Genomic DNA, 26,333 nt, shown 5'->3' on the forward strand with positions numbered 1-26,333 from the left:
TGGGGAAGCTGGTAGGAAGTAGTAAAGTTCAGCCTAGGAAGAAGTGATGGGAGGATGGTGTTCAAGAATTGTTTTTATTTTCTCGTTACCCTACTTTTATTTGATTGGTAATAAATTGAACTAATTTCCCCAAGTCAAGTCTGCGTTAGCTATGAGGTAATGGGTGAGTGATTTCTCCCTGTCCTTAACTCAATTCATGAGCCTTCGATGGTATTTCTCTCTCCTCCACAGCTGAGAAAGGGACTGAAAGAGTGCTTTTGGTGGGCACCTGGCTCCTAGCCAAGGACAGCCCACCACAAGCAGTAGCATGACAATGTGCTCGTCTGTATATAAAATACTAAGTTCAACTTACTGCACAAGCTACATCTGATCACTGCTAATGAGGGATGGGTAAAGTAAGCTTGCATGCTTTTCTGTCAGGTGCATGCTACAGTAAGTGCAATTAAATGTGTGGTGCCCAGTGGAAGAAGAGAAGTGGCACCTGCAAGTTTAGTGCAGTTTCCTCATTTCTCATCAGTGACAAGCCCTGCAAGAAGCTGACAGCTCATTATATGCTACTACTTTGGGGTGTTCTTACTGTATGTGCATTACAAAAAGAATTCTAACTTTAGTATTGAAACTGGTGAAAATCTTACGGGGCCAATTTCTCACGTTAGTGTAAATGTGCTAAAGCTCCCTGACCTTACGGAGTTATATTTAAACTTACACCCACGGAAAACCTGCTTGCAAGCTCTTGAGTTACACAAATGCAAGTATAAATGATGCTTGCAAACCTATGCTGTTGTTGGAGGGAATCTGAAAATCAAAATGAGGCCTTTGACTTTTGTGTGCACTAGTACGGACCAAAGATAATTAGAGGACACTGCAGGAAATATGACAATCCTTGTCTAGTCTGAAAATGCTAATCGGTTCAATATTGCTTCTTATTCTGTCTTTCTCTTGATGCAGATATGTTTTGTAAATCGGGGATTTTTTTTTACAGTCTTTTTGCATTTTTGTGAACATAGGACTTAAAGAATACTTTCCTTGGAATATTAAAAAATGGTATATTTTTATCTGGGTGCTTTAAGTTCCAAAGATTCATCCTCTTGCTCCTGATTACAGTCCTTTTTATAGTACATGAAAATGTTTTCATGCCTAAATGAAGATTCTTAGAGTATTTTTTGTAATTATATGAAGAATATGAGGTCCTCAGCGTGTCCCTGATACATATACATGGATATATGTCTCTGATATCCCAGGATATACATGGTCTCTGCTTACTACTGTGGTGGAGAAAAGGCTGAGTTACTCTGTGCCTTCTTTACCTTGGCCTTGACTGGTAACAGACTTCAAGATCAGAGGGAAAGTCTGGAGGTAGACTGACCCTTGGTGGAGGGGGAACAGGTTAGGCAGCACTTAAGCTGCACATATACAGCTCCAGGGTCTCTTAACAGGTTACAGAATTTGGGAGAGGTTTGTATAGACTAGAGGAAAGTGAATGTCATTCATTTTTTTTAAAAAAAAGGGCAAGAAGGTACTCTCTGGGTGTTCTGGTAGCATCTGGGGAGCTGCAGGTTTGTCAGCCTCTCCTCAGTCCCCGGGAAGGTGGTGGAACAAATAACCCTGGAAGGTATCTCCAAACACATAAAGGACAAGAAGGCGATTAGAAGTAGTCATAATGGACTAGAAAGGGAACATAATGCTTAACCAACACGATACCCCTCTACAATGGAAGTGACTAGCTTGGTGCTTATGGGGAGAACAGTGGATGCTGTTTGCTTTAATGTTGGTAAGGTTTTTGACCCTGTCTTCCCTAACATCCTCACAGACAAGCTGACAGGGTATGGATTCATCTATGGATTTAAATCCATCTCACAAGTGGGCAGTGAGATGGATTTAAAACTGAACAACCCAGCCCAGAGCATTGTGATCAGTGGTTACAAGGTCCAGTTGGAGGCCAGTCACTAGTGGTGTACCCCAGGGGTCGATTCTGGGCCTGGCACTGTTCCCCATCTTCATTAATGACCTGGCTGATGATGCAAAAATGCACTCCTGGAAAGTTTGTACGTGATGAAGAACCTGGGAAGAGCGGTTGATGAGCCAGGGGATTGTATGCTGCCATAGAGAGAGATCTTGGCAGTGTGGACAGAGAGGAGTCTCTTAAAGATAAGCTTAGGGAAGTGCCTGGTCCTGTATCTGGAGATATTTGAGGGTCAGCTCTTGAACCTGTACAGGCTGCAGGCCCTCTGGTTGGAAAGCAGTTCTGCAGAGATCATGGGGGACAACAAGCTGACTATGAACCAACAAAATGTTCTTGTGGCCAGCAGCTTCCTGGGCTGCTTTAGGAAGAGTGTTGCCAGCAGGTTGAAATCCTTCCCCTCTACTTGGTAGAGGTGAGGCCATAACTGCAGTGTTGTGTGCAGTTTTGGGCTCCCCCGTGCAAGTGGAGCACGGACTTACTGGGGTAAGTCCAGCACAGGCCCACAAAGATGATGAAGGTTCTGGAGCATCCGTCCGGAGGATCCTTCCCATGAGGAGGGTCTGAGAGAGCTGGGACTGTCCAGCCTGGAGAAGAGAAGCTCAGGGGTATCTTTATCAATGTATATAAATACCTCAGAGAAGTGAAGAGAGGGAGACAGATTTTTCTCAATAGTGCCCAGTGACAAGAAAAGAGGCAGTGGGCACTTGGAAGAGAATCTGAACACCAGAAGAATGCACATCTGCCGTGGAGAGTGTTGAACACTGGCATGGGTTGCCTAGAGAAGTTGTGGAGTCTCCATCCTTGGAGATAATCAGAACTTAGGTGGACACAGTCCTTGGGCAACTGGATCTACATGCACCTGCTTGAGCAGGGTTTGGGACAAGAAGATACCAAGAAGTCTGTTCCAACCTAAATGAGACTCTGATTCGGTGTGTTCCTTTCTTCCCCTCAAAAAGCTAAACAAGATGAGACCCAGGTCATTCTTGACAGTAATGTTGCACTGTATGGTTTGTGAAATACATTGGAAAATGAAGCTCTCAGTATATCTGTATTAATTAGCTAACAGTTAATTTCCAGCACAGCAGTTAATTTGAAAAATTAACTGGCTGTAGAAGGACAGAGGCATATTTGCCCTTTCACAGAAGTATAGCTTTTGACTCTGTGATTCTATCCCAGGCTCATCAAAGTGTCTTTTTTCTGAAATCATTTTTTTAAAATGCAGAATGTTTCCTTCAGAAACTATTTCTTACCCTTACAGGTTTCATCTGTTAAAAAAGAATCAGCATGTTTTCTGATGGAGACTGCTGACTAGAACATCCGTTCTGTATCCCAGCAGATGACCTCTCTAAATTAATCGATTCCAGTTCTAATGAGGTGACCTGTTTAAAATAGCTCTCTGCTGGTGTGTATTTTCATGTCTTTGGAACTTAAACTTTGAAATGCATCTCTTCCTGGGATTTTTAGAAATTATCTTCTATTTTCTCTTCAGATTTTTCTGAAAAATGCTGGTGCTTCAGCCTAGTATTGGAAGCTGGTTTTGTTTAAAATGATTTTAAATAGAAACCCCTTTTTTTGTGGTTGTTTATAACTGGTTCAGAATTGGATTTCTCAGGGTCAGCACCTAAGCCACGCTGTGCTGTTTGTTCCCAGGCTGGGCAGTGCACAGCTCAATAGCTTTTACATTATGCTCTGACCACACAGGGGTGGAGCAGATCGCTGCTTTCCTAGGTCAGTGTTGCAGTTACGTTTTACAGGACGAGGTTAAAAAAAAAAAAAAAGTCCGTGTCTGATAATTCAGAAAAGCTGCAGTTAAAGGATAATCACTCCACATAATCCTTTGCATTCTGCTGAATGCTTACGCACTGGATACTACTAAACTGCATGCGATTTTCATGGAAAGAAAAAGAATTAAAGAATGGGTTGGACTTTAATGACACTTCAAAGATATGCTAGCTTTGTATTTTGTGACTGCGTGTCCACTCACACAGTGTGGTGTTTACATCTTGATTTAAGAAAATGTGTTAGTTAAAGAAATAACTGTTAGTTAAAGTTAGTTTATGTGCTCCTAACAATCTGTTTAATAGTTATGTAGAACAGCTAATGAGAAGAGAGGGAAATATAGAAAGGATATTGCTTTCTGAAGATGACTGCTCTTCAGTTCCTGTAGCATAAATTGTAAACTGCTTCCTTAAATTCTTTTCCTTGCAAAGTGAGAAAAGAGCATTTGTCTGCATGTCATTCACTGAAGGTCACTAGTGTGTTGATGACTGTAATAGCAGAGTTGTGGTTTTTTTCTGGGGACCTTACACAAGTCCTTAGAATAGGGATAGTTAAAGTAATTAAAATTTTAGTCTTTACAGTGTACTCATTAAACACGATTGATCCTAATATAACGTAGTACTACTCATCCTCCCTGATGAGCAGAAAGGCTTTCATTTACAACAATGCAAATGCTACTTTCCTGAGCACCACAAGTGTCCATAGGGTCGCTTGGTCTGACTGTGGATGTTTTGCAGGGTAGCAGAGAGAGGTGATTTCACAGAATGTTCTGATTTGGTTGCTATTTTGTTAGTAACAATTAATAGGCAAGGAAAACCTAACACCTATTTCATGAAGAAAGAAAGAAGGATTTTCTGGCCCTGGGTGGATGTGCAGTCTTTAGGAGAAAAAGAAAATTTTTACTGTATAATTTAGTCCACAGACTGGTAATGGGTAATTTGTTTGTTTTCTGATGTTTTTAACTACTTAAGGCTATGCAGCTGTTCTGTGTTGATGTAAAAGGATGTTACCTGCTAGCATGTTCTCTTTCTGTCCTCTGTCTCACACTTGTGCACACTCACACGAATTTGTGCCCCTTCCCCTCCCTCCTGGAGAGCTGCTGATCAGGATATCCTCTGGGAACAGCAGCACCATTTCCCAGTTGGAGCTGCGTGCATTTAAGCTCACTGATCTCAATGCCATGTGACTGGAAATGCAAGGAGCAGATTGCCATCCGGTGCACACTCTCCAACCCCTCAGATAGCAAAAAGAAGAAAAAAAAAAAAAGAAAAAAAAAAGAAAAGAGGGGGTGGGAGTGAGGCGGGGAGGTTCCCTTGCTTTTTTTGTAGCGCTGTTAATTCCTGCTGGAGCTTGTTTGCCGCAAGCTCGGTTCATGGCAGTAACAGAAGCAGCAGAGCCTATTCGGTAGCTCAGTGCTCTCAATGAGGTCAAGCTGGATCAAAGGGAAGCCTCCTGTGGAAGCATCTACTGTAAGTTCTGATACTGCTTTTTCCATGCTACCTCCAAATGAATTGTAGCCTGACTGACTGAGCCAGGCTTCAGTGCTTTATCCTCCCCGACTGGTAATTTTGTGTGAGGTTGTCAAGTTTTATGTTAATTGAACTTGTCAGTGAGGCGTCAGTTGGGTAATAATGCTGTGCGTTTTGGGAGAAAAGGGCTTATCGTTCTCTCCTTTTATTTTCTGAGGGAGTGGGAAGAAGAAAGTGTGGTTTTGTCCTTTTGAAAAGCTCCAAGCTGTTGAGGTTACAGCTCACCAGATTCTGTTTTATGTAATCTACATATTCTACTTTCTAAATAAAGCAACTGTAAAGTGTCTTGCAAAGATGCAAGAATGCTAAGATGTCCTTGGGTTTCACCACATAGCTATTCTTTTAGGAATAGCTACCTAAACATTTAAGTAATTAAAAAAATAGTGAAAGTACTTTATTCAAATCATGGAAACCTCCATAGTAACTAAATTTCAAAGAAACCCCTTATACAAGCTGCAGTTCACCTGAGGGGTCTCTAATGTGATCATTCAGAAATATTCCTTTGAAATCTAATTCTGGATATCAGCTGGTTTTAGTGAAACTTTCCAGTTGCATAGGCTTCCACAGTGAGGTGAAAAATTTCTTGTTTTATGTAATGAACTAGCTGTTCCTGCAGAAATGCAATTTAGCATGAAAGAACGCTAACTTTTGCAGGGAGTGTTGTCTCATTTACAGCACAGAATCTTTGGGCAATAATGACTTGCTGGGCTGTAATTTTTCATCTACATAACCCAATTTTTTTTTTCCCTTGAAGTACAAAAAGCTTACCTGAATACATATCTGGAAGGCTTGCAGAGTGGTTTCAATGGATTGAACGAAGTAACTACCACCTGTTTGGATTATTGTTAGTTATACACTGTAAACCCTGAGGAAAAATAAAATATCACAAGTCATTATCCCTTTTGCTATAAAGTTCCTCTTGAAGGGACTGGCATGGTGCCTGTCTATTGATATTCAGCCTGTATTCTTGGAAACTCAGCAGCACTGGCATTGTGCTGTGAGGTGATGAAGTGTTGCAATAGTTATAAAGAGTTATGGCACTGCTCTGTTTCCCAAAATCTAATGTCTTTGGGTTTTTTTTTCAGAGGTCTGTTCTTTAATTATAGTTGTCTTTTTATCTTCTTTAGTTAATATCTTGACTTTCTTAAATATCTAACTTTGAAATTGGATAGAGAAAGGAAAGAAAAACCCTGTGAAATCGGGTCATGCAGCATCTATGTATGACATGAATATTTGCTGGGGAGATTTATGAAACAAACTTGAAGACTAATATTCAACTGCGTACTTCTACTTCGTGAAAAGATGGCTTGTTACTTAAATATGCTATGAGTTTTATCAGACATGACTGCAGTATAAATATGAGAAGAGAATGTGTAAATTAGCATCTCATACTTAGTACTCTCGTTCTGAGCAAAGGATCAAAATGCTTTATGAACCCATTGCTGGGTTTTTTATTTATTTTGACTTTGTGTCTTTTCTTGGTTTTAACAGAGGCTGTCTTCAGTTCCATCGAGACAGCTTCATTTTTAAACATATATAGTGGGGGGAAAATACCCGTTTTGTATCTTTTTGTCCAGATGGTGACGTTTCTTTTCATTTCAGCATTCAGCTTCTGAGTTGATCCTAGTTGAAGATGAAATGACAGATACTGAAGATAATGAAGAGGAGGATTTAGGAGTCATGGATGATCAACGTAGTGTAATTCTCCATCTCATCTCTCAGCTCAAACTTGGCATGGACCTTACCAGGGTATGAACACTGTATCTCTTTTATATTTGTTCACTATTATTTTTTCTTCTCATCCTTCTGTACGTTTGTGTGCACGGCTGGTTCCTGTGAGTGTGTTTTGCCCCTGTGGACAGCGAAGTTTTCCTCTTTATAAAAGCATGGTTCCAGAGAGCTGTGGAGTGCTGACTTTTGCTAGGCAGGCTTTCACAAGAAGTGATCACATCAGCTATTTTAGAGATGGAGGGGGAGGGAAAGAAGAAGAAAAGAATCCTCCAAAACTCTTGCTTATTTCTTTTGCGAATCGTTCAGAATAACCATATGTTGTGTATGTAACCCATGAGTATGTCAGGGTGCACTGGGGGTTTGAGGAACAATAATGGCAATTGTATGGATGAAGGATATACATGTTCACGTAACTGCTTTGTGGATTGGATTCCATTTAACTGCAAGTCAGCTTCAAAAAAACCCATGGTGGTAGGGAAATTACAGTCTTCAGCGTATCAGTTCCTCTCTGTGTTGAGCAGCTCAGCCGTTTGACCTTTGGTGCATTCTTCTGGTCTTAGAACCAGTATTGTCACAAGCTTATCCATGCTGATACAAGCAAAGGAATTACTGTGTTGGGGAAATTTTCCCTTAAGTCTGTAGAGTTTTGGAAATGAGGTAGATGTTAAGGAAGCAAGGAATGCTTCTTTCTGAATAGTCTTGTATTCTAGTGAAACCTTCTTATGGGGCTTAATAAATAAACAGGTTTTTGTAAATATATGGAATATCCTTTCCTTGCACAAGGGTTTTCTACTTAAAAATCCCCCGAATAAAACTCCTGTAGTCCACTTTTCACAAATAAGAGCTCATTCTGATACTCTCCACAAATAATATAAAGATTGGAAGGACCAGAGAATTTCTCTGGCACATGAAGTAGTTTTGCAGGAAGTCGTTCTCATGGGCATTTTGATATTCTGAAGAGTTAATCTAATTTTCTTTTTTTTAACATGTTCATCAAAAACTATAACTTTCTTACAAAATAAGGTTTTCTCGGTATAGTTTTTTCCGCTTCCTCTGGAACAATGTTCAGTGTTTTAAAATAATTACATTTTTAAGACTGAGCAATCCTGTGTTCTATTGCTGGACAGAAGTGAATGTTTTATTCTAAATAAAACAAAAGTTTCATCATTTAATTTTGAATAATTTATACCTGTCACTTTTTAGTATGTCTGGGGTTATATACAGTTCATTTTTGATTTTGTTTTTCTTACATTCTTGCTTTTTCTTAACTCTTCCTCTTTTCTGTGTTGGTTTTCTAAGGCTGTCTGAATCTATAATGTTCAAACTAGGCTAAGATTTCTTATCCATGGTTCTTGTGCCTTCAAAACATTTTTTCTTTGTCAACAAACAAGATTTTTTTTCCCCCTGATTTTCACTGTCATCTTTTTGTCATGGCAGAGTAGTCAAAACCCAAAGACACCCAGTTAATGTAAATAAGAGAAGTGTAGACATTTACAGGAAAAATATGAATGTAAATAGATATATGATACCCTGTTTATTACATCGTGTTCTTAAAACACAGTTTTTAAGGATAATGATAAATGTCGAAATGAGAAGAGAAACAGGCATATGGTAGAGTTAGATCTGTCTGTAGATCTCTGTGTCATGCATGAATACACATATGATAAGTATTAATGAGACATGCCACATGTGCACATCACTTTTCTGCCCATTTTGAGGATTAGAAAAAAATACTGGACAGCTGGCTGCTTTTTTTATCAACTTTGCTTACTGACATGAGGCCCTTAGGGCCACTGACATGTGATGGTAAAGCTGGGTTTGTTGGCTGCACTTCTTCCCATTTTTCATTATTCCTCTGAAAGTCAGGTTTCAGAGCACCTTGATGCTCATCACCTTCTGCTGGAAGTGGTTGTGGCACAGTAGTTGCTAATACCAGAGGATGTTTTTACATGTTTCCATTTTCCTGTGCCTTCTTCCCTAGGGCTGTGTTTGGTTCATTCTGAGAGCTGTGGATTGCTGCATGATACTCACATGAACAAACAGCTTTTTCTGAGCCCTTGGTGGTTTTGGGTTCTGGATGCGTGAGCATTACCTTCACATTCCATAACACAGGAAACAGCATCTTTTCCTTATGTTAGCCATGGCCTTGCCTGTGCTGACAGCTGTTTCCCACAGTGAAGATAGCCACATTTAATGCTGTGGAGGTGCTTCACTTCTGCATTGTGTCATACTGCTGTGCCTTTTAGGGAGGAGTTAAAGACTAAAAAAACTACTGTGAAGGAGGACACATGCAGTGAAGTATCAAATCTGTGTTGGGATTTGCTAGAACAGGCTAGACTCTGTGGTGACCAAATCGACTTCAACAGCTGCTAGAGAGAGTTGTGTGGGGAGCAGTTCACAGCAGCAGAATGCGGTACACAACTGATGCTTAGGACTGGGATAGCCCTTTCAACCTCAGTTAAAACTAGAATTGCTAAAGATTCTGACCCAAGATTCTAAATTGTTTGTTCTTCAGACTTCTAAAAAATGAAAAATAGTGCCAAAAGCAACCGACAGCCTTTGTTGGAAAAGGGCATCTAGTGGATTGCAGTTAATACTAACAGTTTGCACAGATGGGTGATCACTCCCCTGCATTCCCTCATCTTCCTTACACAGTTAATATATGCTAAAAATAAAGGGTTGCCATTCTATTTAAAAGGGCTAATTCTGCAGAATGTCAACCTGTTGTAAATTAACATAGTGGTGTGTTCATGATGTCATAAGTTTTTATTTTGCTTGCCAATATTCTTTTACCTTGCAATTTTAAAATGTAAGTGGCATGAAAATAGCTTGTTTTATTCCCACAGTGACACAGATGACAGTGAAAAGAAAGCTTTTACACCTCAAAGAGAAGGATATCTCAGCATGAGGTACCTTGGCTGGATTTCTGAAAAAATACAGGAATGGTGCTGACACCCATGTTTTTCCTCACAGTAAATAATAGTGGGGATAAGTATCTGTGTTCCTAAGACGTTGTGCTCATTTTTTCAGTTGCATTCAGGTCTAATTAAGCAAATTCAAACCCCGGAGGTTATAATCAAGTTCTGAACCAGTATTGGTTTTTTTCCATGAAAATGGAAGAATGCCTCTTAAACGGCTTTCTTTTCATCTGAAGCCTGAGAAAGAGTAAGAACGGATTATTCTAACATTTTAGAATGCAGTGAGGTGATTTTTTTTTCTTCAGACTTCAGCAACTTGGTATTTATTCTGGAGAGTTTCTTTTGTCCAATTGGTTGTCATGCTGGCATTTTTTCAGAGGAAAAAATTAGTCAGTTTTGACTTCTTATGCAATTAAAAAAAATCATAGTCCTGTCCAAAGCCAGTATAAAGAACAAAGGTCCTAAGTGTATTTTTTCTGGACACTTCATTCCGTCTGGCTGCAGAAGAGTTGGAAACCTCACTCCTTTAAAAGCTAGAGTGCTAGCACAAGTGCACAACAGCCCAGTGCTACCAGGGAGACTGCTGTACTCTTGCAGATTTGTTTATTTCTGTTTTTCTTATTTCTGCAAAAATCAAGATAGGGCTGATTAAAAAAAATTGATTGGTGTGATTTTTTTTTTTTTTTTGCTATATTAGTGTGTGGTGGTGTTGCGTATTGAATCTTAGAGGCTACAAGATTATTTAGTAAAAGGCAATGTTTTGAAGGCATATTTTGTAATACTGCAGTTGTGTAAGCTTTAAAACTCCAGTATTTTTGTTTCGTAGTTCTGCCTGCTTGTGTGGAAACAATTCAGTTATTCAGTGGGTCCTTTGCCACCACAATTAAGGATGTCATTTCCAGCTTAGTTGGGCTTTTAAAGCAAGTTCACTTGAGCTGGAGTTCAGGCCTTGTTCAGATTTTAAATTGATTCTTGAAACTCAATAACAAGAGTCCAGTGATTAATCACATCTCATTTAGTGGCAGTGCTGGTGTAGCTGTATTAAGCAAAGCACACATTGTAGGACTTCAGGGGGGAGATACCAAGACTCTGTGACCACATCAGTGGGATGAAATCACGGTAGTCTTAGTGCGGTACCATAAAATCTGCATCATCTGTACGGTGGTCTGCAGTTTTCTTCTCTTTTTGTGCTAATAAAGGTCAGTGTCTTTAGAGAGAGGCTCTTGGACACAGTGAGATGCAGAGTGCTGTTTATTCAAATGAGTTTGCCCTTTCAAGTCTCTGCAGTGAGCTCACAAAGGCACTACTGGTATTTCTAGACAGAAGTTATGGGAGATTTTTTATGTTTTGCTGTCACTTTCCACTCTGGTAACCTGATCTTTCAGTGTACAATTTATATTAAAATGAGATCCTGAATTGAGGATCTCAACTGCTGAATTGCATTTTTTTAAAGATTACATTGGATAATGAATATTTGGTCCGAATGAGAATGCTGCAAGTAAGAGGGAATTGTTTAAAGAGCTAAATACGCTAAATATAAGAAACTTCATTGGCTTTCTACTTTTCCTTCAAAGTTTTGGAGTTCACTTTTGAAAAGCAGGCTCCTCAGCCTGTCACTGTCACACCACCAGGACTTTAGGCTGTCTTTAGCACCCAGTCTGCCACACATAGTGTATCTGCCACACATAGTGTAAAATTAAGGTCCTCCATCATTCAGGGCCTCAGTAGGTTGGCAGCAGAAATCATGTGGAGTCCTCAAGGCTTTTATTGTAGAGTCAGAGGAATATTAGAGATGGAACTTTGCTTGATTTATATCTGAACTTGTAAAACTTAGTAGCCTATAAAGGACTGTATGTGTGTAAATATAAAATACAGAAGGAGAGAGCCAACAAGCAGATGAGTTACCAGACACAGCGGTTCTCTCTTTTTGCAGGGAGGTGCTGTGGCTTGCTGTGTAGCTGTAAAGACTCTGTTTGAGCCTCTGTGACTGGAATTCTTGTTCCTGTTTACAAGTTCTCTTTGAGAAGGGCTGAATGAATAATAAAAGTTTGACAGCTTCTATTTCATTATCCATGGGATCCAAAAGGGCTGATCCGTCCTTTGGTCCCTCTTAGAATAGCAAGCTGGGCCAGCAGGGGGAAAGCAAACATGTTTGTGACAGTGGCTCCCTGCCTGCTGTAAATAACCCTTGCTTTTGGGAAAGGGGAAAAGTAAATGCAATGAAGAATTAAAGAGGAAAGCAGAAGAATTGCTGTAATAGAGAACAGCTGTTGATTTGCATCTGGCATCATGGAGCCACTTGTATTCACAAAAGATAAATACGTTTGTGCCAGAAATTCCTTTTGGTTATGCGAGAGTAACCACTGAACTCCCCTGTGACAGACCTGCACAGTGGGGGGAGCATGGGGGAGAAAGAAGGGAGAGAAGTAAATCACGTCCCTTAGCCTTTGTTTGCCTTGCAGTGCCCTCAGGACGTTTCACTGGAAACTTCTAAGAAAGTGTTACTGTGCAGTGAGTGGCTTTGGCAACATCTGCCTTGGTAGAGAAGGCCCTTGAGACTGTCTCCAAATCACTTGGGGCTGGCTCCCTCCAGGGCAGACTGCCTAGTGCTCAGCCCCAGGTTTTTTCCTGGGCCCATGGGAGCCTCTCTATTCCCATGATATGAATGTAATGGTTTGTGCAGTTTTTGCTTCAACTCATCTGAAATACAGCAAAGCCATGCAGGAGCCCACCACAGTGACATGGTACCATCTGAAACTGAGGGGCTGTGCCACGGGCTTGGGGGAGACAGGAGATCTTCGGGATGGCACGGGATTTGACTTGGGAGTTATGGGGGGACATGACATATGATAGCACTCCAGGGAAAATGGGGAGTGCTTTCTTGCCTGTAGCCTCTTGGGAAAGCTCCTTGGAAAGGTTTTATACTTGAGATTTGGTTGGGATTTGGTTGTGGTTGGATCTCCTTGGGTTGGTTTGTTAGAGGCTGGAAGGGACCTAATCCATGTAGAGTGGGTAGTCAGCGGCCCAGGAGTGAAGTATGGAGCACAGATGTTTGACAGAGGGGGTAGATAGATAGATAGATAGATAGATATATAGATAGATAGATAGATAGATTACATTACCCCTTACATTCTTCACCACTTAAAGATTGGTGATCTGTATGTTCATATAGAATATTCCTCTTCTGGTGGCTTGGGAGGGTGTGCCCCTCCCATTTTGGGGGGTTATGTTTAGTTTGGTTTGTTGATGTTTGATGTAAATTAGTTTATATCAAAGTATGTTTTTGTGTCCTGTAAACAAGGAAAACAATGGCTGGTTTGTTAACTGAGAGGAGAGGAAAAGGTGGATTTCCATGTGCATGGAACAGCCCATCCCTGTTGTGTGAGCTGCTCTTCAAAGTCATAATGAAATAGGAAGCAGCCTGCATGGGTATCAAGGCCACTGCTTTTTCCTTCGCTCATTATTCACACTGCAAAGAAAATTAATTGTTGTGGCATAGGAGGGAAATATGCTATCCCAAAATTTGGCAGGGTCAGAATTACAGCTGTCCTAACTGTTCTGTCTCCCCCTTTCCCCTGGGTAGTGTGATCACAGGGAAATCATATGTGCCTTTGTCTGCTTTGCATACAGGTAGTGCTTCCAACATTTATTTTGGAGAAAAGATCCCTGCTGGAGATGTATGCAAATTTCATGGCCCATCCAGACCTGTTTTTGTCAATTGCAGCTGGAGCCACTCCCGAGGAAAGAATTATCTGCTTTGTGGAGTATTATCTAACAGCTTTTCACGAAGGCCGAAAGGGAGCAGTTGCCAAGAAGCCCTATAACCCTATAATTGGTGAAACGTTTCATTGCTCGTGGGATGTGCCTAAAGATAAAGTGAAAGCATTCAGAACTAATGGTGCCTCCACGGTTTCTAAGGACTCAGCCAAGGAGCTTGGCCAGGACCAGTCCACGTGCTACAAGCTGAGGTTTGTAGCTGAACAAGTGTCTCATCATCCACCAGTATCTTGCTTTTACTGTGAGTGCAAAGAGAAGAAAATGTGTGTGAACGCTCACGTGTGGACCAAAAGCAAGTTCATGGGCATGTCAATAGGTGTTTCTATGGTAGGTGAAGGTAAGAAATGTGCTTTTATTCTGCTTTTTTTGAGCTGATATTTCTGGGTATCAACAGAAATCCAGATGTTTTCCTCCTTGCTCTCCCTCTGACATTTCATTTGAACCTTATGACTGTTTGCTTTTGTGAATTTTGGAATTAAAACTGTAGGGTTCATATAACCTTTTGCTGTCCAGACAGAACGTGAAATGCACATTACATGTATAAATGTGTGCTTCTATTGATGAGACTCTGTTAATATATATGGCCATACTTCAGAAATAATTAAGTTACAATAGCAAATGACAGATTATAGCGTATTCTGTAAAAATATTTTTGTCTTGTTCACTTTTAAAGTAATATGGGATTTGATGTTCACAACTGGAGCAAACCAATGAGAAAAACCATGTTTTTGCCTAAGCCTAACATTTGTTTTTTGTGGTTTCTGCAAAGAATCATTATTTTTGTAGTGTTTGCAAAGTTAGTGTGTTTTCATAAGCTTTCTAGAAAGTCACATAGTAGTGGTGTGAATCCTGATTTTCTCTATTATGCATATGCAGTCTGCATTGTGATAAGTCATTGCTCACCTTGAGTTCAGAAATGCAGGGAGTCATAGCAAATCCTTGATGGATGATCTGAACTGATACCCACACTTGTTACCAGTGTTCTCGCTGACTGTTAATGCATTGAGATAAGTGTGTTTGTAAGCAATTAAGTCCCTTTGGCCATTTGAGGGTAAGTATGGATTTCAGTGTTTTGCCTTAACTAGTTTTTAGACTGTAGTCTCAGAAGTATGAGGACAACTTGCTTCTTTTTGTCATCATTAGGTTAAATACTGTGGTATTAAAGGCAGTAAAAAGGTGGAGTAGGAACTGTAGTGGTTTAATTTTGCTTATTAATAACAACAAAATAATTATGGTGAAAAATACATGTATATTCTGCTATTTCCACTAATACTAAAGACCAGTGTAAAGGACTACTGTAGCTCATTCCCTGATGGCAATATATTCTCTCTTTTAATAGAAGAGACATGAAGCCTCCTTTCGACTGGTTTTGATATCTTTGTGATAAAGTCTATGTTAGCCCGTGTGTTTCCTTCCTCCTATGACTTAGATATTTTCCTTTGAATACGGAGTTAAGGAAGTTGGGAAGGGAGTGTCGGAAGGGAAATTGGTCTGTCTGTCTCCTGCCTGTACTATTGCCAGCCTGAGTCATTGGCTTAACATTCTGCATTTTTCTGGTACATGTTCACTTCCAGTACTCTTTTGCTCAGTGATGGGAACTATTTAATGGAAATAAAATTAAACACAAAGTCACTTATGATTATGTAGGAGTAGGGAAATTTCTTTCTCTTGCTGCTAGCGCACACAGTTCCCTGGGATTGGGGGTGTCTACTGTGGGGATTATTTAAGACTTCAAAGTCCTGATGTGTCCCAGTTTTGAGAGAGAAAGGGTCTAAGAATTAACCACTTACTCACCCCAGGGATTGTTTAATGTGTGCTTGTGAGAATAGGTTCTTCTCTATAGTCTTTCTTTTTTTCATGTTCCTGGAGATATCCCAGGAGTGAGGGTGGGCTTTGGGGAATATCTGCAGTAGCAAACTCTTTTATTCCAAGGTTTGCTGCTGTCTTTGTGATGTGCATTCTGGGAAGAAGTCTGGGTTCACCAGTTTATAGTTACTATTCATCTTTTTGTTCATGAAAGCGGTGCAAGAGCAGGGACCTTCAGAGTGGCAGCATTTCTGGGAAGTGATGGAGACACTTCAGTGCAGCCCAAGCACTTCTGCTGCAGGTTGAGGGCTGGCAATGGGCAGCAAGAAGTTGTACCACTGAGGCTTTTCTATCATCTGAAAACAGCAAGCCTAAGCCTGACAGCCTCAGTTTAAAATGCCAGCTTTGCAGTGCAGTTCCTTCCCTGGAAACTGCACTTGCTTTAATTTTTTTGTTTATTTATTTTAGGTCCAGGGAAGTCTTCCTGATTATGTTGGTGTGTAGATTTGTCAAGCTGTGCAAAAATCAGAATCTACTGCAGATGCTTCTTTCTTATGTGCTGCATAAGTATAAATTCTGTAGTAGATTGAGGTCAGTGTGAGTAGCAGGGAATAGATTGCTGAACCAACAAAAAGGAGCTGCTGGGCTAAAAGTGTGGAAAACTTAAGCCTGTATTTATGTGCCTAGTATTGCAGGGCCTAATTTTTTTTTTTTTTTTTTTTAATGTGAAATATAATCTGGAGATTTTTTCCATGTGTTTAGGGACATGTTAGAGTTGCAGCATTTCATATGGGGTGAATTAATCTGGCAAAGTTAGTGAGCTGGGCTGTGGAAAGGTGCTTTTAGTCAGAGGGCATATGAAGCTACTTAAAGTTAGCTCCCTCGAGAAACTTTTGCACACCAAGGTTGGCTAGTAAGGTTGTAGAATCTTACTTTAAACTGTTAAAAGCAGATAAAATGAGTTTTTGGGGAATGAAGTATCACTGATCCTGCTTTTGATGAGAGACAAAGTAACATCTCATGGATTATCAAAACCTCTGGGTTTTGATTGTTGTGGGGTTTTTTTGCTACTGTGCATCAGATGACCAAACTAATCGTGATGTTGTTGGGAATTTGTCTTGTCCCTTTCTCCTTTTCTTAAAATTTCCCCTCATTATGAGCATTCAGCCCTTTTTTTGCCTATTGCTGGAGTTGAATTATGTACATGTGGGGGCCTTTGACTTTCTCTAAGACCAGTAAGGATTTTAGATGTGGCATCATGTTACTTGAAAGACAGTTTCTTTGATACCTCTAATATACCTGAGTCCATTTTGAGACTTGGGTTAAATAATTCTGCTGTTGGATCAATATTAGTTTCATTGTATTACAGATTGGCAGTACTAATCGATATATGAGAGGGGAAAAAATCCTTCCAGAGTGTTAGAGAACTGAAATTAATGTTTTGGATAATTTAGTGGTAGCGAGTGACCATCTTGTTCTAGTCAGATAGAACTGTTCTGTTTGACCAGGTTGCCCAGAGAAGTTGTGGATGCCCCATCCTTGGAGGTTTCCAAGGCCAGATTAAATGGGGCTGTGAGCAACCTGGTCTAGTGGAAGATTATCCCTGCCCACAGGGTTTGGAGCAAGATTATTTTTAAGCTCCCTTCCAACAGAGGCCATTCATTATGTGATGATTCTGTGATGATGACCAGAAACTTCATTGTAGCCTAATGTTGAATACAAGCAGCTGTGGTGTGTTTTAAATCTTTGCTCTCTACTGAACAATACTGTGTGTGTCTCCCTCCAACAGTTCAAAGAAGCTTTTTCTACTGCAGCTGGCTATTTGCAGAAATAAAGTAGTACTGAATTTTTGGACCAATAGTGTGTAAGGAATATGGTAATGGTAATGTGTCTGTGGAGGCTTTGAGTCATATTTTTATAGAAAGTCCTTAGATGTATAGAGCACATTGCTTTTTATGCTTTTTATTAGAAACTGACCTAGAATGTCATGGAAGTACAAAGGTTTCTAAAGGAATTTTAAGAATTAGGAGATTTAAGGATGGTATGGTCTTGGCACAAAAAGGGTACAGCTCAGTGTCTCCGTGGTGTGATTTTTTGTGTATGTTGCACCTGAAAGTGACTAAGATTTTTTTTTTTCTGTCTGTGGTTTTTGTCTGTTAATTCAAAGTAAGTATCAGTTGCAGAGATGCAGAACAAGTGGGAGAGCACTGCTGGAAATCCATGTGGGGAGCTGTTTTATATGCTAGCCTTTCTTCATCTCTGGTTATGAGTGGTCTAAATCTGGCTTGCTAATGAAGTGTTGTAAGTTTTCTTTGCTGGATGACAAAATCCCCTTTCTTCAGAGTAGTCAGCACTGAGTTTCCTCATGAGAAAGGCACCCTGAATAGAAAAGAGGGTATTTTGCATAAAAGAACTTAGGTTGCATGTGCAGTCCCCAATTCTGGTTAATGTTAATTATGTACTAATGAAAGTGTGAGGGGGGAGATGACGCTCAAATGAACAGGGTCACATTAAGATTTAAATTAGCAAAGGATGAGAAAGTCATTATAAATATTTAATGGTTTTTACATGGTCCATAGTATCTTTAAACAAATCCTGGTTGTAGGATAAGGATGCTGTGGTGAGCATACCTCAGTGTCAGCCGTGCCTGTTCCTTTTCTGCTCTTGGATTTTGGTCCAGAGCAGCAAAATCCAACAAAAAGTGTCATCTTTGATTTGTGGGTTAATTTTGTAGAGAGCATAAAATACATTTAAATGGATTGCTCTGTATTGTCAAGTGGCTAGTTATGTCTGGTGTTTTCACTTCTGCTATTTTAAATGTTTTAAAAACTATTGAGGTATAGGCTTCCAAAAATTATTTTTCTAAATTGAAAATCAATTTGAAAAGATCTGGTAGGTGGGTAAAAGGTTCAGTGCTCTTTCCAGGGTAAATATAAAAGAAAGCAATGGATGTTTTTCCTCTCATTTTTATTCTTCTGTTCAAATACATGTATGTGTATGTAATAATAGAAGTACAGGTCTATAATTTCTAATACTGAGAAATTAGTCACTTTTTAATTTACCAGTCCCAAAGCTTGATTGCTTCATGCAATTAGAGCTACCTAAATAGTTCCTTAAGTACTCATTTTTGTGTTAATAGTTTTTAGCCCAGTGTTTTTAGAGCCATTTTCATATAGCGTGGCACTCATTACTTAATTTAGCAAATGGTTGCAGTCTTTGAAAAATGACCAGTGCTCAACACAGCTGCCTGGAAGGTAGGTTTGAGACAATAAAAACCCAATTCTGGCATCTCCTGCTTTCCTGTGGGGATCTGGGCAGTTGGTGATGCATGACACCTTGTGTGGGGCTCATCCCACACGTAACTTGCTCCTCTTTGTGTGTTATGGGGAACACAGACAGGGTGAAGAGCTTCTTAAACTAGGAAACTGCCCTAGGCCCCTCGTGTGCCCCATGCCATTTGTTGTTCAGATTGATCTCCAGGCAGGCAGTGGGAAGCATTAAATCCCACATGTCTCTTCTGCAGCTTATTGATCCAGAGCCTCCTCTGAGGGTTTTTTGTCAATATGTGTTACTGGGAAATCAATTCACAAAGCTGCAGCATCAATGAGGGACGTGTAAGAGTCAAACTGGGAAAATGATCTACCAGGACCATCACTTTAAATTCAGACTGAGGAGTCATGGGTAGGGGTATGACTCTGAATACATTGGTGTGGTCAAAAGGAGGAGTAAACGGTGTTCAGGACATTTCAAGGGGGAATTTCAATATTCTGCAATGGTTTACAACAAATTCACCCTTCTCTGTAGCACTTTTTTCTAACAAACTAGATTACTAAATCCATTGCTCTTCCCAGAGCACTGATCTGGTGCATTCTTCCGTGTGTAATTGTTGCCTATAAATACTTCAGATTTTTTTTACAGGAATTGGAAATTTTTGAAAGAACTCTTCAGATGTGTGAGGAAAAACTAAAAATGGGAGAATATTCTACAACTTTTTGTGTATATTTACTTATATTTTCAAACTAAACATGAGTCATCTCTTGCAGCAGGGAAGCAAGGGAACAAAAATAGCCTGTTTATTTTTCAGCAGTTGCTTTTAAATATCAGTTGCAATGTAATGATTATAAGCAGATGTTAAAATTACACATTGTAAAGTAACTGTTAACTTTAAGTTAATTGGCTTTTAATTTCTCAAGATTGACACTTGGCAGGGCAGGGAGTTAATTCAAATTGTGGTACCTGTTACAAATGTTGAATCTCAGTGTAATTTTTGGCTTTCTCTCCCTTAAAGGGAGCACAGGTCTCTGCTCAGAGGTGGTGGTGCAGCCACGGTGTTGGTGGTGCTTCACTTAAACAAGGTTTTGCATGTGGGCTCTGTGAACAATGGAATGCAAAACAGTCAGGTTAATACTAAAAGTATTATCAAGTCATGAGTATTTCAGGTCTGCCCTTTAAGCTCTTTTAGACTGTAATTATGGAGCTGGAGTCATATTTCATGTGAGATAGCACTTCATTAAAAAATGTATTTATTCAGGTGTTTAAGGAATTCAGAAAATATGCTACCGGGTGCTAAAAATACTGCCGAGAGAGCTGGGTTCAGTTTTTAATATCTAACCTGCTGTGGTGGTTAAATATTTACATTGAAGGTCACTGCTGCTGCTGTTTGCTCTCCACTTTAAATGTGTTTGGCAGCTCTGCAGCTCTGAGTCCCTCCCACTTGACTAGGGAGAAAAAAGCTCTTGATCCCATCAGGAGGACAGAAGCAAACCTATACTCACCCATAAGGAAATGGTGCTTATCATACCAGTTCCCTCTCATGTGAGAAAACATCACGTACAGTGATGGTCAGAGGAGGATGGGAATCCTCATCCTTTTTGCAAGGGCATGTAGTGACAGAAAAATAGGGAACGGCTTTAAAATGAAAGAGAGTAGGTTTAGGTTAGATAGTAGGAAAAAATTCTTTACTGTGGGGGTGCTGAGGTGCTGGAACAGGCTGCCCAAAGAAATTGTGGATGCCCCATCCCTGAGAGTGTTCAAGGCCAGCGGGATGGGGCTCTGAGCAGCCTGGTCTGGTGGAAGGTGCCCCTGCCCATGGCAGAGGGGTTGGAACTGAATGAACTTTAAGGTCCCTCCCAACCCAGGTCATTCTGTGATTCTGTGATTGTTCTTTATTAACTTAATGCTGGTATAGCATCCATTTAATGAGTTGGATAACGAGAGTCATTTTTTGAGTACAAGTTCTTCTGGCTGTGTGTCCAGGATGAGTGGGGTAGTTCAGCCTTGCTGCAGTGTGTTCATCTTGGATGTCTCTGTAGGCGTGAGGCTGAAGGAGCTTGAGGCAAAATGTGTGTGTGTGTGTTCTGGCTGTGTCCTCCTGGCCTCTCCCTGCTGGTGAGGGTTCAGCACGTGACACGAGGAACTTGTAACTTGCCAGGGCAAAGAGATTAAAGGTCCTTTTAAGACACGTTTTTTTTTATGTGTGCTTTTGCACTCCCAGCTCCTTGTGTCAGACCTGCTGGAGTGGATGTGCTGGCTGTTTTGCTGCTGGGAGGCTGAGGTTGCAGAGGTTCTGAGAAGAACTGCATGAAGCTGTTGTGGTTTGCAAATGTTTTCCTGTGAAATAGTTTCAGAAGGCAGAAGTAGCGAATTGCAGACTTTCCTGTGCCTGTATTTAGTTTTGTTAGCTGAAGCCAATATTCAAGATCAAGGCTCTCTTAGAGCTCTGTTCTTTTGAGTGTGTTTTTAAGTTTGTGTTTCCATGCAGCGTTAAAGGCATATTTTCCTCCTATTGGCAGCAGTAGTGTTGTGTTCCTATTTAATGCTTTTTCATCATTAAATGTGAGATCACTTTGAAGAAGTCGTGTCAGTATTCCCTTAAACAGATAGATTAATCAATACCACTAACAGTGTGTTCTTCCCCTGCCTGCCCCAGGGTGAAGGCAAATGGGCTTAAGCTCATCTTGTTTCTAAACAGATAGTGTTACTGTGTCAAAATAACTTGCCTGCTCTTTTTTTCAAATATTTCTGGGTTCTGAGTTCTTCCTGTGATGGGTTATTTTCAGTCCCTGTTGTGAAAAAATATTTTCAAAGCTGTCATTTTTGCCTTTAGGCAGTTAGTAAATGGGACACAAAAGACTGTAAAACTCTAATAAAAAAATACACTGCAGACATTTGGCATGATCTAATTTTGCGTGCAAGGTTTATGGTGCTCTTTTCCTGGTCTTATGTCCTGTTATCCTGAAGACCAAACTACAGGTTTTATGGGGATAGAGTTGTATCCTTAGGCCCAGGGGAAGCTGCAAAGGTCTGATCAGGAAAGCAACTTTCTTTGTGCAACTTCCAAGTGATGTTGAAAGACTGCTGCTGTTGTGTGTTGTTTTTAGTTACAGCCTCACAGTGCTGAGGATGGAGGAACCTTCACAGAATGAGATGGAATTACCAGTCATTTTCTCTGCCTGGTAGAGACATTGGACTTGGTGCTAGTAGAGCAGTGGCCCTGCTGGCCCAGGTTTGTTCAAAGCCTATGTGAGAAATCAAGCATTTGGAAATTAAGGAGCAAAGTTAATGGGAAGTTTGTAGATGCCACGTTTCCTTGTTGTACCCATGGAGACTTAGAGCCTTTCACAGCATCAAGAGGAAATTAGTGGAGGACAAATCTGGACCATTCACTGAATGGAGAAGTGAAAAATGCTTTGGCCATGGCCATATTTTATCTAGAGGGGGATTATGATACGACACTGAGACAGCATCTCAATTTTCAGTATGGCTTTTTAGGTGGACATTCTATGTTTTTCCATCTTTCTAACAGTAATACAAAGTAAGGAATCCAGTCAGATTTTCTGAAAAGTTGTTTGGTACTGTGCAGGACCACAGGATACACAGTCAGACTGGATGCTTTTGAAAATGCTTGTTGGAAGACACTTGTTCCAGAGAGCAGAATTTCTTAGCAGACAGTGCCCTCCTTCAAGGAGAGCTGCACAGTGTGCTGTCTGTGGATGTGTGTTTTGATGGTGGTAATTGGCCAGTGACCATCAGGTCTTATCAGGGAACCTTTTATCACCTCACTCTCTCTTCTTCCTGCACAGGTGTTCTTCACTTGCTGGAACATGAAGAAGAGTATGTCTTCACCCTGCCCAGTGCCTACGCTCGCTCAATCCTTACCATCCCATGGGTGGAGCTTGGAGGGAAAGTCAACATCAATTGTGCCAGAACGGGCTATTCTGCCACGGTCACGTTCCACACCAAGCCCTTCTATGGAGGGAAGGTCCACAGGTACGGGAATTACTGTCTTACTCTTGTTTACCTGCTGCTGGATATCAGGGGAAAGGCTCTTGGGCATTTGTTCAGTTCTGTTACAGTATTTTGTAGACAGATAGCTGAAGTTCTTTTCCTGTTAGTGCTAGAGATGACTTAAAGCTTTAGGGCAGTTTATTGTAGCAATACATATTATTGGATGTGTTTCTCTCATTAAAATAAAGTGAATATATCTCTCCAGGCTTTGTTGCTTGTTAAAAGTTGCTGTAAGTGCAGGATCAGAAAAATGTACATGGAAAAGGCAATATTTCTGCTACCCCAACTGCTGCTTCTCCGTGAGTCTTGTGGGTGAACTAGTGTTCCCGGTGGAGCTCCTGAAAAGAGGGGAGAAGCAAAAGTGTCACTGCCCTTAGTGGTAGCTCCCTACTGGGGACTCCCACATCTGTTCTGAAATTCCAGGTGGTGAAAATGTTATTTACCTTCTTTGGTTCCCCTTTACCAAGGGTGCAAAGAGGTGCTGTGCAAGACAGTCTCCTGTCTTGCTTCCATGTTTAAGTTGATGTCTCAGTCCTTAACATCAGACCCCTTTCTTGTTCTGCTGTGGACTGTTGCAGTGTCCAGAGGAGATTGTGCTTTGCATGGTGACCTGTGTTTTATTTTAGATTGTGTAACTATTCTTCCATATGTGTGTCAATCGTTTCAATGTTGTGTTCAGGTAAATGTCCACACGGGGCTGTTTTGACAGGGTTTTTCTTTAAAAGTTGTAGATTAATAATTGGTGCCATCAGGGTGAGTGAAAATTTGGGGAAGTTGTGCTGTATTACTTTAGTAATTAAAAAAATTAGTTTACAGATTACTTTACATGGCTTTCTAAAGCATATGTGTGCATGCTCATGGACACACACAAAACCTCTCCCTGCATTTCGGTTTTCCAGTCCTTCCTATTTTGCTCACTCTCAGACCAATTCTTTGACTGGTGAAGTGACTTTAATCACTGCCTCTCAGCAGCTGAGAAGTGAACCTGCAGAGCTAAAGAAGAAAACAAAGATACCCAAAGTTTTTGACATGGGTGTCTGACAGCAAGCATTATGTTCAGGTGTGAAAGTATCATGCATTGAAAATGTCACATGAATGTCAGGGATTGTTTTTCAGGTTGCTGAGGGTTACCCCATTTGGCTCTGGGCTTGAGCCAAGTGTCAGAATTTTAAGTTGAGTTACTGCTGTACTTAGCTACAATGTTGTCCCAAAGCTGTTGCTGTGTTAGAAGAGCTTTCCTGGGATGAGTCTTTCTTTTTTGGAGGCAGCATCACCACTTTGCTTGAATAATTGGTTTGTGGAGGTAGAAAGCTGCTTACACCCTTAGCAAGGTAGTGCTTTCATGTGCTGATAATAAATGGTACTAGTTATTTCTGTGGTCTGTTTGTCCTTCCCCCTGGAATCAGGGTTACAGCCGAAGTGAAGCACAATCCAACGAACACCATCGTGTGCAAGGCCCAGGGAGAATGGAATGGCACCCTGGAATTCACTTACAGCAACGGAGACACCAAAGTGATTGACACCACCAAACTGCCTGTTATCAGGAAAAAGATCAGGCCCATAGCAAACCAGGGGCCACTGGAATCGAGGTAAGGGCAGAGGCTTTGCAGTGCTGTCCTGAACTTTGGGTGGGAGCAGAGCAGGGAAGCCAACTGCAGGTCTGAGTGCTGGGGTTCAAAAATTCTCACTCTGAATAAGTATGTTGGGAAATAACCTGTTCTATATTCACTGTCAATAACTGTTGATGTTTATCTTCAGAAAAATCAATACTTTAATTGAATTTAGGAACATTTTATTGGACGATTTAAAAATATGAGTTCAACTACATTTTATTATCTGCAAATGTCTTTCTGTTTTACAAGGGTGTCTTGAGTCATTGTGCAGGGTCAGATACAATTTGTCTACTTCCTAGACCACTTGCTTATCCACAAACTCATTTTTCCCCTGTAGTGTGGAACATAAAGATTGTAGTAAATAAGGAAACCAGTAGCTTTTCAATGTATTTATTGTGTTTTTTAGATACTAGTAAGCAAATTGTATCCATCTAGTGTCTCTGCAGGATTGTAAACACAAACTCATTTAAACAGCCCTGGACGTACCTGAAAGCTATGGTTGGTTTCAGACAGAGAGCAGTTTGGATTAGATATTAGGAAGAAATTCTTTACTGTGAGGGTGGTGAGGCACTGGAACAGGTTGCCCAGAAGCTGTGGATGCCTCATCCCTGTCAGTGTTCAAGGCCAGGTTGGATGGGGCTCAGAGCAACCTGGTCTAGTGGGAGCTGTCCCTTCCCATGGGAGGGGACAGGGAGGGTGGAACTAGAGGATCTTTAAGCTCTCTTCCAACTCAAACCCTTCTATGAGGGTTTTTCTCATTGCTTTTCTTGGCTAAGTTTCTGCTAGGCTGCTACAAGGCACTGTATCTGAGTGTGGTCAGTTGTGTGAGAAATGCGTAGCTCTGTGCTGGTAAATATGGTAACAGACTTAGAGGGGCTCCCTAGAATCAGTTCCTCTGTTAGTGACCTCATTGGACCAGTCAGTGTCCCAGTTCAATGCATTCTTGGGTTTTGGCTGACACTCCCTTATAATTCAAAAATTTAACTGCAAAACACCACAGAATTAAACACCTGTCAACTGGGGGGTGGAGGAACATCAATAAGGAATGTGAACTGGAAATGAAAAAAATAAATCCAACTGCTTTGAGAAAAAAGCTCAGGTGGTGAAGAACATAAACAGAGTCTGCTGAGAAAATTGCATGATAGAATACTGGGAGTTGAGTAAATCTGAAAATCTGGTGCACAAACTTGATGAATATGCTAGGAAAGTGATGGTTCCCAAGCTGTGGGTCTTGGAAAACTGGCATGGATTGCGTGGCCTCAGCCTGCTGCTCACCAGACTGGAGTCCTGCAGCTCTGGGCTGTGACACAGCTGTTCTCACCCTCCCTTGTGCTCCTTCTCCCTGGCCAGGCGCCTGTGGCAGCACGTCACCAACTCTCTGAAGGAGGGGAACATTGATGCCGCCACGGAGCACAAGCACCGCCTGGAAGAGAGACAGCGAGCAGAGGAGCGGCAGCGCGCGGCACTCACCACTCCCTGGAAACCCAAATACTTTGCCAAAGAGGTACTTGGAGTCTCTTGGTTTAGAGACCTGTTAGCAAGTTCCTGCACGGGGGACAAGTGAATGTCCATGGATTTTGTCATGAGCCGGTCATGTTATGTACCACTCATTGCTTAAATTTTCTTTTTGACAGAGTCTGGCTCTTGAAGGAGAGCAGTAGACTCTTCCATATCTATGTTGTGAGCTTGTTCACTTTTCTTCAGTTAGATTGATTTTGATCTGGATTTTTGGTGCCTAATGTTAGGCGCATAAAGTGATGTGTTCGTCTGTAAAATCCAGCCCTTACTTTTCCAATTCTGCACATTCACATCTCCTATAATCTTAGCATACTAAAATGAGCACAATCTAAGGAGATTTGTCCAGTGTAAGTAAGCATTGACATCCTAAACACAGTCTTGGATTTCATCTGTGTGAAAGGAAACAGATTTT

At 40.8% G+C, this 26,333-nt stretch overlaps 1 protein-coding gene across 1 annotated transcript in view; it reads left to right on the plus strand.

Annotated features, from left to right (window-relative positions):
• OSBPL10 (oxysterol binding protein like 10) overlaps positions 1-26,333 on the plus strand; it is a 113,964-nt gene that overhangs the window by 84,539 nt on the left and 3,092 nt on the right. The window contains exons 7-11 of the mRNA XM_066194035.1: positions 6,874-7,020; positions 13,551-14,034; positions 22,586-22,772; positions 24,197-24,379; positions 25,754-25,907. Coding sequence (XP_066050132.1) covers positions 6,874-7,020; positions 13,551-14,034; positions 22,586-22,772; positions 24,197-24,379; positions 25,754-25,907 — 1,155 coding nt within the window. The remainder of the gene's footprint in view (positions 1-6,873; positions 7,021-13,550; positions 14,035-22,585; positions 22,773-24,196; positions 24,380-25,753; positions 25,908-26,333) is intronic.

Source organism: Chamaea fasciata, unplaced genomic scaffold (assembly GCF_029207755.1).
Source record: "Chamaea fasciata isolate MVZ Bird 193981 ecotype frontalis unplaced genomic scaffold, bChaFas1.0.hap1 SCAF_1, whole genome shotgun sequence".
Taxonomy (NCBI): Eukaryota; Metazoa; Chordata; class Aves; order Passeriformes; family Sylviidae; genus Chamaea; species Chamaea fasciata.